The sequence below is a fragment of the Phocoena sinus genome, chromosome 10, assembly GCF_008692025.1.
Source record: "Phocoena sinus isolate mPhoSin1 chromosome 10, mPhoSin1.pri, whole genome shotgun sequence".
NCBI lineage: Eukaryota > Metazoa > Chordata > Mammalia > Artiodactyla > Phocoenidae > Phocoena > Phocoena sinus.
This window is the reverse complement of record NC_045772.1, coordinates 50,806,445-50,824,359: the sequence shown is the minus strand read 5'-3', so window position 1 is coordinate 50,824,359 and position 17,915 is coordinate 50,806,445. Positions and strand designations below refer to the sequence as shown.

Here is a 17,915-nt window from a genome sequence, read left to right as displayed (position 1 = left end):
CCCTGAGAACCAAATTTTATTTTTTTAAATTGAAGTGGAGTTGATTTACAATGTTGTGTTAGTTTCAGGTGTACAGCCAAGTGATTCAGTTATACATACATATGTATCTATTTTTTTCAGATTCTTTTCCTTTATACCTGAGAACCAATTTTTGCCCCCATCTGGAATGCATGGTCTAGTTTATATGCTTTTCGCTCTATGTGTCTCCTTAATTAGAACAGAATCACCTTGAAAATTACGATTTTTTATATTCACATGCCCAGAGCCTAGAACTATGCCTGGCACCAAGGAGACTCCAGTAAATGCCTAAACAAATGAGCGAAAGGACAAATGCCTGTTAGCAGGCAGTCACTGGTTCCTAGCTTTGTGAGTCACCCTTCCGGCTACTCCAAGGTCTAGATTTCTTCTCCAAGGTGATGCAGACCCAATCAGCCTCATTCAAAGAGTGAGAATAAAGCCTGGACTGCCTGAGTTAGCTGCAGGCTGCACTTCCAAATCCATCTGCCTTCTCGGGCATCGGCCCAACTGGCAGCTGTAAGGCCCTGCAGCTTGGGAGGAAGGTGGTAACTGCCATTTATGCTCAGACCATTTTGGAGGTGGAAGCGCTCCAAGACGCTCTCTCCTTGAGGCTGGTCCAGCTTAGAAAGGAGCAACTGGAGTGTTGAACCAGAACAGAAACTTTCTGAGAAGGAAGAATGCAGGGTCACCAGGAAGTTGCAAAGTGAGCCTAAACAGATCTTAATGATATTATAAACAGCTTCTATCTCACAACAGAAGGTTTGCCACTATTAGCAAAAGAGGTGAAAGGGGCCAGACAATTTGTTTGTTCTGCTCAGCTCTAGTTAAGGAAATTAATGGGATCACGGAACAGATGCAAAATTGCAGCATTACTCATCTGCAATGTTATTTTCAAGCTTTTTTTTTTTTTTTTTTTTCCGGTATGTGGGCCTCTCACCGTTGTGGCCTCTCCCGGTGCAGAGCACAGGCTCCAGACGCGCAGGCTCAGCAGCCATGGCTCATGGGCCCAGCCGCTCTGCGGCATGTGGGATCTTCCTGGACCGGGGCACGAACCCGTGTCCCCCGCATCGGCAGGCAGACTCTCAACCACTGCGCCACCAGGGAAGCCCGTTTTCAGGCTTCTTGAGTGCCGCCTATTTAACAAAATGAACGCTATCTGGCTTGAATCCATAATGGCAGCTGGATTTGGGAGGCTTGGATTTGGGAGAGGGCCTTTGGAATGCATAAATGTACAGGTCAATCAAAGTTCACTTCAACTAAAAGTGATGGAATTCATTTCACAGAGTATGGCTACATTTCTTGGAGGTGGACAGACCTGAGAAATGAACCATTGAGAACAATACTCTCTACAACTGCCTTACTGTTGTGCCAGTAAGGCCAACCTTACTGGCCTTACCAAAGTCATGTTCCAAGGAGTTGCTGAGTGTTTAAGAGTAGAATTTGAATTTCCTTATGTAAGTGATCATTTATAAGTCTCCAAATTAGGTTGCCTTGTGACAAGTGTTTCTTCAAGTGTAGTTCTGGGATGAGAAATTTTAGCAGTATCTGAGAACTTGTTAGAAATACCAATTCTCAGCTCTATCCCAGACCCGTAGGAATCTGAAACTCTGGAGGAAGAGCCCAGTCACCAGTGTTTTAACAAGCCCTCTGGGTGACTGTGATGCTGACTTGAGTTTGGAAATCATTACTACTTTGAGATAGAGCAGAAAAAAGGGAAGAGTACTTTAAAAAAAAAATCTATCAGAGCTTCTTCTTGCAGCCAGCCTCTTGCGAAAACAACCCCTATCACTGTTCTTCGCACAGCCAGGATCATTCTTGGTTGCTTCGATGGGGCATTTCTGCTACTTCAACCTAGATTTGAGGGGAAAAAAGCTGCTGCAAATTACTTAGCCGGCTTAACACTGATGAAGTGAAAAAAAAAAAAAAAAGATGAAAGCCCAAATCTTTGAAGGGCAGATGATTTAACTGGTACTAATAAGGCTATATTTGCATAAGACTCTATTTGAAATTGTGAAAAGGTAATTTGCTTCAGATGGGACAAGTTGCCGCCTGGAAATGTTTCCCAACGCAGATCAGAGCCGGTGAAGGGAAAATACTGAATTTTTAGTCTCTACAAACATGCTACGTATTAGAAGTGAGGTGCTCTAAATCAAGACAGAGGCCATTAGCATCTGTATATGTGACTGGCACAAAGGCAGTGATACAAAGCGGACCCTTAGAAATTATTTGGGACAGATTTGGAAGCTTCCATGTATTTCTTCCCACAATTCCCCCAAATTCTCTCCTTTGCTTCAGGGTTCTTTCTCAGATCTCCAAACCCTCCCCTCTTCAGCTACGTTGGATCTAGATGCAGTCAAGATCTTATTTCAAGCAATAGATCTTACTTGCATCTCTGAGGGCCTGGGGATTAGGTAACAGCCATGGTTCTAGAGGCTTGGACCCAGACAAGCACCCACTGGCTGTACTCGATTTATGTTCCCGTGGTAACGGAAGATGACAGATGTAAAAGCTCCTCTAGAGAGAATGGCCACTGACTATGGGGGGTGGGGGTTTCCCTACAATCCCAGGTGTTCCAAAAGATTTGGCCATAGTAAAATAAAGCTAAAATTAATTTTATTTAATTTTATTTATTTTATTTTATTTTTTTGCGGTACACGGGCCTCTCACTGCTGTGGCCTCTCCTGTCGCGGAGCACAGGCTCCGGACGCGCAGGCTCAGCGGCCATGGCTCACGGGCCCAGCCGCTCCGCGGCATGTGGGATCTTCCCGGACCGGGGCACGAACCCGTGTCCCCTGCATCGGCAGGCGGACTCTCAACCACTGCGCCACCAGGGAAGCCCTAAAATTAATTTAAAAAGCATCCTAATAATGGCTGTTGATAGTCTGCATTCACTGGGCCTTACTTGGTGCCATTCATTATCGCTGAGTGCTTAAATATCAATATATTGCCTCCTTTGATCCTTAAAACTGCCGCGTTCAGGACGCATTCAGTGGACATTGCGGATGAGGGCACTGGTGCCCAGAGAAGTTAATTTTCCGAAGTTTCCCAGCTTGTCAGTTGTGAAGTCAGCCTAGTGTTCTTAGTCATTTTATTTTACTGCTTCCCCCAGCCAGCGCTAGAAACAGAGTTAATGCAGACTCTCTTGAATGCCTCTTCATTACTTCAGTAAGTGACCGCAACCAGTGGTCACAGACCAAATACCCTGGCCTCATTCCCCTGCTTTTTGTCTTTTAATGGCTCCTCATTGGCTTCTGGCGTAAAGTTCAAATTTTTTAACATAGTTAGAAGGACCATAATGATCCGGCTTCAGTGTATCCATCTATTCACCCACTACTGAGTCCTTACACAAACTTTTTGCTTCAGCTATACCTGCTACTAGGATGTGCCGCTCTCTCTGACTTCCTTTCACTCATACTTTTCCTCTGGTTAATTTTAACAACGCCTCCCAAATACTTTCAAGACCAAGGTTGTTAGAAGCATTTCCTTGAGCTCCCCATTCTCAAATGGGTGCCTTCACGTCCTCTTAACGTTTTGTGCACACACCTAGAACATTCATAATACTGTTGCTTATTTTCTTCCGTTTCTCCTAGAACATGGTGACTGATTTAAGGGCACAGATTGTGTGTCCTTTTTAATCTAAGAACTGGCAGTCCCTAGTACCTTCCAGACACTAAATAAATGCTGATGGCATGACTGAATGAAAAACAAAGACTTTAACAACGTTTGAGAATAGTTCTACCATCTCCTTAAAGTACAAGGCAGAGCAATAAAATTATTGTAGCTGGAAGACAGGCTTACATTTTGAAGCAACATCTGTTAAACTCAACTGCAGTATTACTAGCTTAGGAAACCAAGTTATATCAAGTATGGTTATAAACTTTCTGTAACTGATCAGAGCACCAAGGATGGAGAGGAGCAGACACTTAAGGAAAGAACTGGAAGACTCCTGAAGTCTACTGGTACAGAAAGTCCAATATTAGTATCAGCAATATTTTAGGGAGTGAAGCATATATACTGAGTATTACCATTCTAAAATACAGAGACAAAGGATGGCAACAATTGAAATCACCAGCTTAATTTCAGATTAAGCAAGGTATCAAACTTCCAAAATCAGTGACTGTTGTCATGAATAATGCTTATTTCCCACTCATTTATATCTTGACCAAGGATCAGAACTAATGTGGGGAAAGGGGTTTCAGGATGCAATAATAATAAAAATAGTCCCCAGTTATTGAATACTGATTGTGCCAGGAAATCTCTCTCTGAACAAGCTACAACAGCTCCCCGAGGTGGGTATTATTTTGTGCACATTACTGAAAATGGTACTGAATCTCAGGCAGGTTAAGTAACTTGCCCAAACTGACACAGCTCAAATGTGGTAGAGCTGGATTTAAAAGTGTGTGCTCTGGGCTTCCCTGGTGGCGCAGTGGTTGAGAGTCCGCCTGCCGATGCAGGGGACACGGGTTCGTGCCCCGGTCCGGGGAGATCCCACATGCCGTGGAGCAGCTGGGCCCGTGAGCCATGCCGCTGGGCCTGCGCGTCCGGAGCCTGTGCTCCGCAGCGGGAGAGGCCACAGCAGTGAGAGGCCCGCGTACCGCAAAAAAAAAAAAAAAAAAAAAAAGTGTGTTCTCTTTATGTCTACATAGTTGGCCTTGAACTAGTCTATATCCAGGTTTTACATTTTGAATAGTCCCTCCCCTTGCTTCGCTCTGAATAAAAAAGGATTCAGTTACTCAAATTATACTTATATTCTCATGGGGGAAGAGGATACAGAAACACTCAAATTCTTCCAAATCGATGATCAGATGATAATTTTCAAATAATGGTCTGTTATAAAAATGTGTCTAAGTGGGTGTATATTTTAATATGACAACTTGAGAAAATCTGGTTTGGGTAAATATGTCTCTTGCACCTATATTTACAGTCTTATTTTGGGTAGATGCATGGTTTTCAATGGAAGGATTTAGGATTTTAAAAATTAGACCTCTTAAAATTAGAAAAAAAAACCCTAACAAGCATGATCATTACCATAGTATTAGGCATAAGGATTGTAGGGGGAAGGGTCTAAAGGGGAAAAATGAACCAAAGGAAAGAAGCAACTGAAAGTAAGATCTGGCTCTCCAAGTGCTCAGTTGTTGTTTCTGAAACTCCCCCCAGTGTGTCTGCACAGCCTGGCTTTGGAACTGGGAACATCGCCAACCACAAGCACCATACATATTCATCTCTGGCTTGGCTTCTTCACTCTGCAAGGAAGATAGCTGAGATCTGCTTAGCTTGGCAAATCATGCAAAATGGGTTTCTCCACGGGGCTTTGCCTCTTTACTAGGACAGAACCCAGTCTGACGCTAGAGGCTTTATCCTTCTTTTAAAATAAATCCCCCAAAGAAAATGCATGCTTTTTAGGAGAGAAATGCCAAGTGTTGGTGTGGAAAATCAGTTGCTTGGGAAATAACTAGTAGAAATCTATGCATATTTTTAAACGTTCATTATAAAGTATACTTGGATATAATCATCTTTACCAGCTGTACTGATGGATGTAACTACCAACTTGTTTTGACTTTGAATAGGAATCAAACACAAGGCTTGACATGACCACGAACTCTGGATCTAGAGGATTAGATTCCAGGAGATTCCAGGACATTGACAACTGCTCATTATTGGTTGGGATGAAACTATATTCAGTAGAAACTCTCTTAATCAATCTCCCTTTAACCAATTTACTGGATTAATTGTGACTCTTCATCCTCTTTGTAAAATATACTGACCAATGCCACTGAATGTTCCAGAATAATAGGTTTCCCTCTGCAGTAACCCATGTACCTCTGTTCCTGCTACCAATTGAGTCAAAAGCTTAAAAGTTTAGAGTCAATTATGATTATTCCCAATCCTGTTTATGCCAGTTGTACTTGTTATTGTAACGACGTAATTTAATGAATCTTACATAACCTATGAAATATGAGTATATTGGATCTATGAAAAAATCAAATGCTTTGGAAAGATTCAATAAGGGGGATTACTAGGCAAGAAATCAACAGTAAATTACATAGAGGAAAAACTTGAAAACATTGGGGAAATAAAAATCTAGATGGAGTAAGCATTCAGATTGCTTTAAATTATTTAAATTCTCACTGCATTAAAGCAAAACAACACACAAAAACCAAACCTGGAAGTCATAAACTGTATATTATGGGTATGACTTAGGCAAACAAGTCAAAAGGCTTGTAACTACAATCAGCAGAAAGTATTGGCTTCACCCATAAGATCGGCACATTTTTAAGTTAAATGTTTATGTTATAGATATATGTCACTTTCTATAAATCCCCACATTAGCTGACTCTTTCAATTCATGAACTTTTTTCAGTTAGCTTGGGTTCTTATCAAAATCAGATAAAAGGGCGTCTGCTGCGGGGCGACTCCGATTGCTGGGTCTTGGCCCACAGCAGCATCACGATGAAGTTTGTTAGAAATGACAGTCTCAGGCCCCACCTAGGGTGAGCGCTCAGGAACTGTGTTTTAACTGAGCTCTTCCGGTGATTCTGAGGCCTTCTCAAGTTTGAGAGGCACCGCTCTCCTGTATTTGCACATTACTGGAAGCACTAACAATGGATACAGCCCTTTTAGAAAGCAACATGGTACAAGACTCATCCGAAATCATAAAAATTCCCTTTTTATTTTGACTCAGTCACCCTACTTTTAGGAATATTTCCTAAGGAAATAATTCAAAAGAAAAAACGTTGAATAAAGATATCCACGCATAAAAAATATCGGTTATTGTGCCACCTATAGTAATAAGACAACAGGGAGCAATCTAAGTAAGAAGAAAAGAATGGTAAATACATTACGGGCAGTAAATTCAAATGATAGCTATTAAGGGTTTGTAAAATGGTAACATGTTTATAAAGCTCAGGAAAAAAGAGAACACGCACTGTGGTTATAATTATGTAACATAATATCAACTAGAAAATGACCAGTTCTATTGTATTAGGGTGGTATCAGGTGATGATTAAGTTTTCATCTTTAAAGTTATTTTAATGTAGCTATAATGTTTATATAATGAAAATATCTTAATTATACCATTTAAAAGCACCATTATTTAAAATTCATACTACACTCTCAACGCCCAATTTAAAGACCCTCTTAACTACAAAAAACACTGCTGCAATGTCACTAGCCAGCTGTTGTATGTAAAACACCAAGATCTAATATCTTTGGTGACAGATGGGCAGTTAGAGAAATCAGTCTTAACTAAGGAGGTTATCAATACCTGAATTATCTTCATCTTTGCGGATTTTCAGCTTCACCAAGTCTTCACACTGCTGAAGGATCTGGACTGCATCTTCCATGGAACAGTTGTCCAGCCTGATGTTATCTATGGCAAGTAATTTATCCCCAAGTTCCAGGGTTCCCGTTCTGATAGTAAAGGCATAGCAAATGCATGATTAATGATGAGCACTTAACCAGGCCATTTAAGAGGCATTTAGCACAAAGCAGCATTATGGTAGTCTTTAGAAGAAATAAGATTCTTCAACTTTTAAGACTGCATTTTATTGACAAATACCCTTTCTCCAGTCTTAATTTTCTTCTGCTTTCTTCAATTAGACCAGGACAAGCATATAAGCGTCACTCAGGAATTCTAAGGTTTCCAGGAAGGGGGGTAATGGGCCCAGGTGTACACAGCCCGGATGTCCTTATGCTTCTGCAGATTGTTGCACCACTTTTGGTCCTTGGCAGTCCAGATACTAGGAGAGGATACAGGGAGTGAGGAGAGTCAAGGTGGGATGGCCTTAGGGGAGGTCTGAGTCCTGGTGTCTCTGCTATTTCCACCTGCACTGGGGAACTCACTATGGCTGCAGTAGGGAGAAAAGGGGAATTGGATGCTATCTGGAAGGTGGCCATTGAGAGTCTAATACTGGTTACGGACTGCTTCAGGTCTTGAAAGTTTTTAAAGGTCCATCATGAAATGAGAAAAACAATGAGAAGGTATATGTGCTTGCAGGTGCTTCTGTATGTATATGCACACGTATCTGTAAGGAAGGTTATGTTTTGGTAAGAACCATCCTTTATGCATTATGTCTGTGACCGAGATTGCTAATTGCTTCCCAGAATCCATTCTCCCTTCCTTCTTCTGGGTCATCCCCTAAAGACACACACCCCAGACTCTTTCTGCACCACCCCACCTCCCTTCTATGGCTGGAAAATCACAATGACTGGAGAAGCTGGAGAGGACGGCAGAGCTGCTTCTCCAGCCCTGCGTTGCCTGTCTACCTCCCAACTGCTGTATGAGAGACAAACTTCTGTCTTGTTGGATCCACTCCGTTTATGTCTCCTTGTCACAGTATCTGAGCCTATACCTATATACCTAAGTTCATTCAATGTCCTTCCTACTTTTTGAGTGTTAAAATATTTCTTTAATGAAATGACTGTGATAACAGATGGGATTTTTTAAGTTCTTAACTGGAAAATAAAAAGAAAGTTAACAGTCTTACATCAATATTCCTAATCACTTAAAAATATTTTTGATCTGTGAAATTGAAAGTTTGAGGCTCCCTGATTTTTGTGGTCTATGAACCAAATAGGATACATAAACACTGTTTAAGGCTCAAGGACCTGGCTTGACTAGGGAGGACATCCTGGCATCTAGCAAAACTCTCCCCTAAGCTATTATCTCCGTGTGGGGTGACTCTCATCATTGGGGCCACTTTCAGTTTTTTTAGCGGGAAAAATGAAGGATGGAAGATGATCAGTGAAGGAGAGGCTATGTTGGACTCATGAATGACCCTAAAAAACATTTTCATGTGATTGTTGTCTGCACTGGGTGCAGAAATAAACTGACACCGGGGGAGAGCTCTACATAGTCATTGACATTAGGGATGTCAAAAATATAATCGATTAATCGTGGTTGCCTGGAAAATATTGAGAATACCATGACCTATTAGCAAGGTTGTCTTGGGTGTGGAAGAGGTCATTTCTGCTGTGATTAAGAAATACCTTGGGATGAATCAGTAAATCCATCTTTCTTACCTGTGTGCCACACTGCCTTTCTTGATATCTGATATGACCAGGGGGTCTCCCGGTTTTCTACTGGATGGTGCTGTAATAATGAAGATAGAATAGTCACATCTTTATATCCACGATTCACCCACTACTGTACAGGTCTCACTGTATAGCAGCCATTAATGCAAGTACAGTTTGTATGCAAAGCAAAGAGAATCAGCAAATGAATTTTAAAATGCGCATATTACCCCTTCTTGATATAAAAATATGTTTGTGTTAAAGTACTCATAAACTTGAAAACTAAAGCAAAGTTATTTTAAATCTGCAATTGGAGAAAGCAATTGAAAAGCTGCCCATCTGGATTAAATCTATTTCAATCTGTGATTCTTAAGAGAGGGAGGTGAAGAGTGAAGAGTCCAACAGAAAAGTGTATTAAAAGCAATTAGGGGCTCCCCTTAGTGGTACTTACATGTGATCCCTTCTCCTACCCATTCTTTCACTCCTTACCAGTGAGGAGACACCACTCTTCATGGGATCCTGCCATATTACTCAAGTGTACTGGGTGGGAAAGTGGATGAGAATCACTAATGTAAGTTTTTTTTTTTCCCCAGAAGGATATCTTTTGCTAGATAGACTGCAAATATTAAAATTTTGCTCACAAATTCATACCTAGAATGCTCTGAAATGTTCAGAAATCTGACTGATGCTATTTATTTATACTTATATAAATATTCATATTTAAACATGTACATGTAACTTTTATTGAGTTTATAGATAAATCTATTATCCTGCACAGTGGTCAGTTTTGGGCTTTATAAATTTTCTTAGGAATATTTCCCTTTGGTGATAATGGAATAATAATAATGAAAAGCCATTAGGAATGAGTCTACTTAGACTTAATCCTCAAAATGAACTATAGTCCATATTTAAGTACAAAAATATCATCTTGACCTAGAAAGTTTACATTTAATTTAGGAGTTCGATAATTAAAATGAACATACCAACATTTATAAACAACAATTTGCCTCCAATAGGAGATGTTTTACCAACCTGAAGCCTGGGGTGATTTCTTTTTAAGGATCATTAAAAGGCGCCTAATGTAAGATTTTATTATAAACAGTCTGATCACCCCATAATAATCATAGAACCATATCATATCCCATAATCCCATTTGAATCCCAGGAAAATGTTTATGCACAAGAACAGATGGTTTAATATCGCAACACATCATTGAAAGAAAAAGCAAACACATATATCAATACCTTACCCACCGAGTTAGTCCACAGTAAATGTTAATGGGACTTCATCCAATCACTATTCTTAGCTTCTAGCAAAGAATGCAAAACATTCTGTTCACTACAATTAATTCATAATTTAAACCTCCACTCAGTGATTTGATATAATTCCGCTACAGAAATATAAACATCCAGCGGTTTTACTCATATTACATTTCAGAACAGCAAATCGTTCTGGGCACAGGGCACAAAAACAAAAACTTTGTTATAATCAGCAAATACAACTTTCCTAGCATCTGCCAATAACTTTACATGATATTTTTCCAAGCTTTAGTAACCATCACAGAGCACTCAATGTTTCCCTTGGTTTTTAAAAAAATTCATTTTCCATTGAAACGGACTAAAACAAAACAGTATAGGCAACGAAATACATCAAACCCATCTCTGTCATCCTTCTAACAGAGGAAAATAACACTGTGACCTCTGGACAAACCCACACAGCTTTGCAGAGGGGTGTGAAACTTCTAATGGTCTACAGACATGTATGGTGCCCATTTCATGTTTACTACATTCTTCTCTTTCTCCTTTAATCAAGTCCATACTTGAGGTCTGAAAGGTTCATCAGGGTGGATGCCCACTGGAGTGATGAAGTTGAGCCCAGAAGTTGAGCTCCTGACGCTATCACTACCATGCTTACCAGGCACATTAAATGTGGCCATGCCTTTGGGGCTTCGAGGGCTCAGTCATGGTTTGCACACCCTGGCACCATGTTTTATTTTATTTTTCTTTAAAAAAAATTTTTAATTGAAGTATAGTTGAGTTACAATGTTATGTTAATTTCTGCTGTACAGCAAAGTGACTCAGTTATACATATATATACATTCTTTCTTTTTTTTTTTTTTTGCGGTACACAGGCCTCTCACTGTTGTGGCCTCTCCCGTTGTGGAGCACAGGCTCCGGACGCGCAGGCTCAGCGGCCATGGCTCACGGGCCCAGCCGCTCCGCGGCACGTGGGATCCTCCCAGACCGGGGCATGAACCCGAGTCCCCTGCATCGGCAGGCGGACTCTCAACCACTGCGCCACCAGGGAAGCCCACATTCTTTCTTTATATTCTTTTCCATTATGGATTATCATAGGATATTGAATATAGTTCTCTGTGCTATACAGTAGGAACTTGGGGTTATCCATTCTATATATAACAGTTTACATCTGCTAACCCCAACTTCCCAATCCATCCCTCCCCCACTCCCCTTCCCCTTGACAACCACAAGTCTGTTCTCTATATCTGAGTCGTTTCTGTTTCATAAATAAGTGCATTTGTGTCATACTTTAGATTCCACACATAAGTGATATTATATGTTATTTGTCTTTCTCTTTCTGACTTACTTCATTTAGTATGATAATCTCTAGGTCCATCCACGTTGCTGCAAATGGCATTATTTCATTCTTTTTTATGGCCAAGTAGTATTTCATTGTATATATGTACCACATCTTCTTTTTTTTTACCACATCTTCTTTATTCATTCATTTGTCGATGGACATTTAGATTGTTTCCATGTCTTGGCTATTGTGAATAGACCTAGCACCATGTTTTTTTTAGCCTATATTATTAATTTATTTATTAACATATTTATTGGAGTATAATTGCTTTACAATAGTGTGTTAGTTTCTGCTGTATAACAAAGTGAATCAGCTATACATATACATATATCCCCATATCTCCTCCCTCTTGCGTTTCCCTCCCACCCTTCCTATCCCACCCCTCTAGGTGGACACAAAGCACCGAGCTAATCTCCCTGTGCTGTGTGGCTGCTTCCCACTAGCTCTCTGTTTTACATTTGGTAGTGTATATACGTCCATGCCACTCTCTCACTTTGTCCCAGCTTACCCTTCCCCCTCCCCGTGTCCTCAAGTCCATTCTCTAGTAGGTCTGCATCTTTATTCCCGTCTTGCCCCTAGGTTCTTCATGACCTTTTTATTTTTTAGATTCCATATATATGTGTTAGCATACAGTATTTGTTTTTCTCTTTCTGACATACTTCACTCTGTATGACAGGCTCTAGGTCCATCCACCTCACTACAAATAACTCAATTTCGTTCCTTTTTATGGCTGAGTAATATTCCACTGTATACATGTGCCACATCTTTATCCATTCATTTGTCGATGGACACTTAGTTTAGCACCATGTTTTGATTCTTCTCTGAGGAAGGTACAAACCAAGCATGCTTTGCTTGACTTGTAGTGCTTTAAAAAATTAGTTGCCAACATTTAAAAAGTAGTAGATTTCATACAGATGTACAGCTTCTTTTAAAAAATTAGAGAGGCAATATGGTATAGTGATGAAGAGGCAAGATTTGGCAGCCAGAATGCTTGGGTTCCAAATCCTGCCTCTTCCACATATAAGCCGTGTATGCCTGAGCACACAGTGTTCAGACACCTTAGTTTCCTGGTCTGTGGAACGGTGGTAAAGAACAACAGTGCTGATCTCATACAGTTTTTGTTGTAAGGATTGAATTTTTCTACGTAAAGTGACTGGAGCAGCGCGCATACAATACAGCACATAAGTGTTTATTATGATGATTATCCAGCAACAGTGGACTCACTTTCCCACTCTCTCCTTCAGATGGAGCCTTCCGTCTCTCATTTGCCACTGTCCTCATTGGAAGGATCTCACTTCCTGACTTGCCTCACCTCCGAGGGCTTTGTGACTCTTTGAGCGAGAATACATTAGCACTCGCTCAGTGCTTTGAATTTGTTTGGAGTTCTCCATTGAACAATTCTGTGAAATCCATTGAATTGAAGTTCACAGAGTCATCCATCGAACACATACTCATTGAACACCAACTATGAGCTAGGCACGTCTGCTCTGGGCATTGGCCATGAAATCCTGGAGAAAAGCTGGATAAAAAGGGGAGATGGGGGGACTTCCCTGGTGGTCCAGTGGCTAAGACTCCACATTCCCAGTGCAGGGGGCCCGGGTTCGATCCCTGGTCAGGGAACTAGATCCCACATGCCGCAACTAAGAGTTTGCATGCCGCAACTAAAAAAAGAAAAAATCTCGCATGCTGCCTCTTTCTGTTACGAAAGATGAGAATTCAGTTCTCTTCCGCCTCTACATCACCACCATATTCAGACACAGTTCTTGTTCCCCCATTCTTCCAATACAGTTTTGTCATTTTTTGTAAAATCGATATTTAGCATTTACTTTAGTATGACTGCAAACAGTATTAGAAGACAAGCCATGTTGCATGGCATGATTACCTGCCTTTTCTACAGGATATATTTTCTGTTGTCTTGATGTCTTTGTTGGCTTAATTTTCTTGTGTTTACCATGAATTCAACTCCTCAGATCTGTAATCTCTCAACATGTTATATCATATCAAGAATTCTATTAGAGGTTTCCAACCCATCTGGAACGTTTGCTTTCTAGGGTTACTACACAGACCTTGGGAATTTCCTTCCCACAGACCCTGGGAACCCAGAGTTTCTTTTCATTCCTGTTAAATTAATTAAAGAAGGAGGCCATTAGACTGAGGTGGCTCTAATGCTGTGGTAGCCCAAGGAAGCCAACCAAAATCTAAGCTTTTACAAGGTTATGAAATCAAAATACTAACGACAACCAGTCACAAACAGCCAACTAGGCTTTAAGTTACAGTGAGTTAAATAATTTCCTTTCTTTGCCTCCGCTCTTCCTATATCTGTCTTTCCCCAGACTCCTGTTGGGGGAGCATTCCTAACTACTTCTGGTTTGGTGCTGCCAGATTTGAATCCATTTTTTTGCTCAAATAAACTCTTAAAATGTTTAATATGCCTCGGTTTACCTTTTAACACTCTCTCTTGCATCCTTGGAGCCCTTGCATCCTGAATCCAATTCTCCCTCTTCCTGGCTTTACTCTCTTTTGGTGGTTGGTACACGTTCTCTGACAGCTTCCTGAGGAAGAGTGCATGGGAGGAGAGTATTCTGGATTCTTGCATAGTTGTCTTTTTTTTACTTCCACCTTTGCTACATGGAGAATTCTAGGCTGGAAATTTCTTTTCCCTCAGAATTTTGAAGGTACTCTTCCATTGGTTTCTAGACTCCAGAACTGCTATTCGTTGAGAAGCCTGACGCCACTCTGATTACTCGGTTATTATTTATTATCTGATACACTGTGTGAAAACTGCCCACCCCCACTGGAAGCCTGGAGGATTGTCTTTTTCTCCCAGTTTTCAAATCTCATGATGACATGCCTTGGTGTGGGTCTGTTTTCATCCACAGCTCATGGACCCATACATCTGGAAACTTATATCCATCAATTCTAGGAAATTTATGAAAATATATCCTTGATGCTTTTCTCTCCTCTTTCTTTTTGTAACGTCTATTATTTGGATATTGTGTTATTTGGACGCGTATAATTTTCCTATTTAGTCTAGATTCTTCATTTATTTATTTGTCGTTTTGTCCTAATTTCTAGAAATCTTCCTCAACATTTTTTCCAGTATTTCTGTTGAACTCCTTCATTTCTGCCATATTCTTACTTTTCAAGAGCTCTTTGTTCCCCTCTGGAGGCTACTGTGTAATAGTATTCAGGGCCTCCCACCCAGGGATACAAATGATGGTAATGATCATTTTTTTTCTTTTTAAAGTTTTCTTCTTCCTGCATGTGCTGTTTCTGTTTTTTTCTTTGTTTTTGGTGATAGTCTTGCATCTTAGATTCTTTCCTCCAAGTGCCTGTGTTTTTCTTAGCTGTCTGTTCACATCAAAGATGGCTCTGCAAAGTAGCTGTTTGAAAGCTTGGTGCCCCTGAGTGGGGCTCCTGGATTACAGTCGTCACTGTATAGTTCAGGCCAGACTGCTTCTTTGGGTCAGATGGCACTGATTCTTCCTCCAGCTCGGAGGGGATTAAGCCTGGATACCTGGCTTCTTTGAGCTTCTGTGAAAAGACCAGCAGCCTCCTCATTCAGTGTTTCACTGAATCTCTGCTTTCAGAGCTGGACTGGTACACTCAGCTGTGCCCTCCCAATCCAGAGACCCTCCCTTTCACGTTTTCCAGAGGATAAAACTAGGCTCTGCCAGGAAGGGGAGAGGTGCTTGGCGGTTCTGAGTTGGGGAAGGCATCTGAGGGACTCATTCATTCTTAACAGACTTTCAACCAATCCCCCTGTGTTCGTACTCTCCCATCACTCTTTTTTTTTTTTTTTTTTTTTTTTTTTTTTTGCGGTGCGCGGGCCTCTCACTGTTCTGGCCTCTCCCGTTGCGGAGCACAGGCTCCGGACGCGCAGGCTCAGCGGCCATGGCTCACGGGCCCAGCCGCTCCGCGGCATGTGGGATCCTCCCGGACCGGAGCACGAACCCGTGTCCCCTGCATCGGTGGGCGGACTCTCAACCACTGCGCCACCAGGGAAGCCCTCTCCCATCACTCTTGCTTCCAGAAGTTCCTGATTCCACCTCTCTGACTCGCTGGGAGTTTAGGATGCAGCTCAGGCTCACTGTCAGCTTTCCGCTCTGCTTCTTTAAATTCATCTTTCTCCATCTTCTTTGCCACTTCCAAATTTGGTTGTTGTTATCTATTTTTCTTTTCCTCTTCTCCTTATGAGTTTCTGCCTCCTGAAAAATCTTATACTGTCATTTTAAAATGGGGGTTTGGGGTAGGAGCAGGGCTAAAGGCGTGTTTTCAAGCTAGCATCTTTTGACTCAATGAAGCTTTAAAATCACTGGTCATCTGTCACTGTCAGAAACTGGTTCTCACAGTGAATTTGGATTCTTTTCTTCTCAAACAGTTGTTGGAAGAGGTAGAAAATGATAGTCCCTATCTTTTGTTTAAAACACTTTTTCTGTATCTGAAGATGGGTGAAATCTTCTGCAGTGTGAAGCTAATTAAATGTGAATCATTCCAAGAACATTCTATAATGTCTAGCCGTTCATGGAACTTACTCTGCTAGTCAAGGTACTTTGCTCAAAGGGCCTGATAAACTGTCCAAACTACACTGGAGAAGCACACACACACACACACACACACACACACATTCACTCACTCACACAATCATTCAGTTTTACTTTCATTGTAACCATATAAATATGTGCGTGTATATATATATATATATATATATGTATATATATATATATACACACACACACACACGCACATATTTATATATATATACTACCTGGCAAGTAAAACTGGTTATTTGATTTGAAATGGACCAGTGAATAGAGTTTTTATTGCAAAGTTGGCAAAAAACCATGAACACATTTCTCTTCTAAATACGTTTAAGACTTAAGGCGAAAATGACAGATTTGTTGTTCTTGTTATAAAGAATGCTTTATGATTTTACAAAAAACAAAGCAGGCCTTTGTTCCTGAAGACAATTCAGTCACAACTAAAAAGGAAAGCCAATAAATTAACTGCACTCACAAAATGCTGTCTCTTGCTTTTCTAATATAGGATCTGGGAAGGTTCATCAATCAGATGGTGACAGGGATGACTGTTAACACGAACACAGCCAGTGTTAAATCGGACAGAAAGGGTTTGAATCCCTGCACGGCCTTTTATTAGTTCTGGGTCTTTGGGCAGCTTATCCAGCTGTGTAAAATGGACACAGATGTTATAGGGCCACTTTCAGGATTAAATGAGAAAACACATATAAACTGCTTAGTGCCATGCACGGTACAAAGTAGATAAAAACTCCCTTATAATAAAACCTCCAAAGAAAACTTCGATACCAAAAGATCTTTACTGACAACTACACATTGCAGAGACAACCACAGTTCTCTGACTTGAAAGGCAGGTGAGCTGCATTGGAGGGTATGGGCTCTGGTTTCTGATTGGCTGAGGTGTCAGAGCTTCAGGATGCTGCTTCTTCCCAAACTGCATCCTTCTGCTAGGCTGTTCTACTTTATTTGCTATAATAAATGACTCCATATCATAGCAATAAAATCTATAAAAGTAATGCCTGATGCTACTGTGCTATGAATGTCTCATCAGGAACTTATGAAAATTAGTCTAAAACTGCTCACCACATCCCAAATCAGAGGAACTCATTTCTCAGTCAATTAGGTATGAAGAGTGAGCCTTAAGCTGAGCGTGAAGGCTCTGATGGTACGCTTCCCGAGATGGAGGCCTATTTCTCACTACTCAGAGCTTTCACAAGATGAAGATACAGAAAGAGGACTTTGTATAAAGATAGTGAGATCATTAGAGAGATGCAAATCAAAACTACAATGAGATATCATCTCACACCGGTCAGAATGGCCACCATCAAAAAATCTACAAACAATAAATGCTGGAGGGGGTGTGGAGAAAAGGGAACACTCTTGCACTGCTGGTGGGAATGTGAATTGGTACAGCCACTATGGAGAACAGTATGGAGGTTCCTTAAAAAACTACAAATTGAACTACCATATGACCCAGCAATCCCACTACTGGGCATATACCCTGAGAAAACCATAATTCAGAAAGAGTCATGTGCCACAATGTTCATTGTAGCTCTATTTACAATAGCCCGGAGATGGAAACAACCTAAGTGTCCATCAACAGATGAATGGATAAAGAAGATGTGGCACATATATACAATGGAATATTACTCAGCCATAAAAAGAAATGAAATTGAGTTATTTGTAGTGAGGTGGATGGACCTAGAGTCTGTCATACAGAGTGAAGTAAGTCAGAAAGAGAAAGACAAATAC

General features: G+C 40.9%; 1 protein-coding gene across 4 annotated transcripts in view; it reads right to left on the bottom strand.

Moving 5' to 3' along the window:
- The window catches only part of GRIP1 (glutamate receptor interacting protein 1), a 702,730-nt gene that overhangs the window by 57,636 nt on the left and 627,179 nt on the right, over positions 1–17,915 (bottom strand). For all 4 annotated transcript variants that reach the window (XM_032645739.1, XM_032645736.1, XM_032645737.1 and 1 more), the window contains 2 exons: positions 9,040–9,109; positions 7,283–7,428 (listed from right to left, as the gene is read on the bottom strand). In XM_032645739.1, coding sequence (XP_032501630.1) covers positions 7,283–7,428; positions 9,040–9,109 — 216 coding nt within the window. The remainder of the gene's footprint in view (positions 1–7,282; positions 7,429–9,039; positions 9,110–17,915) is intronic.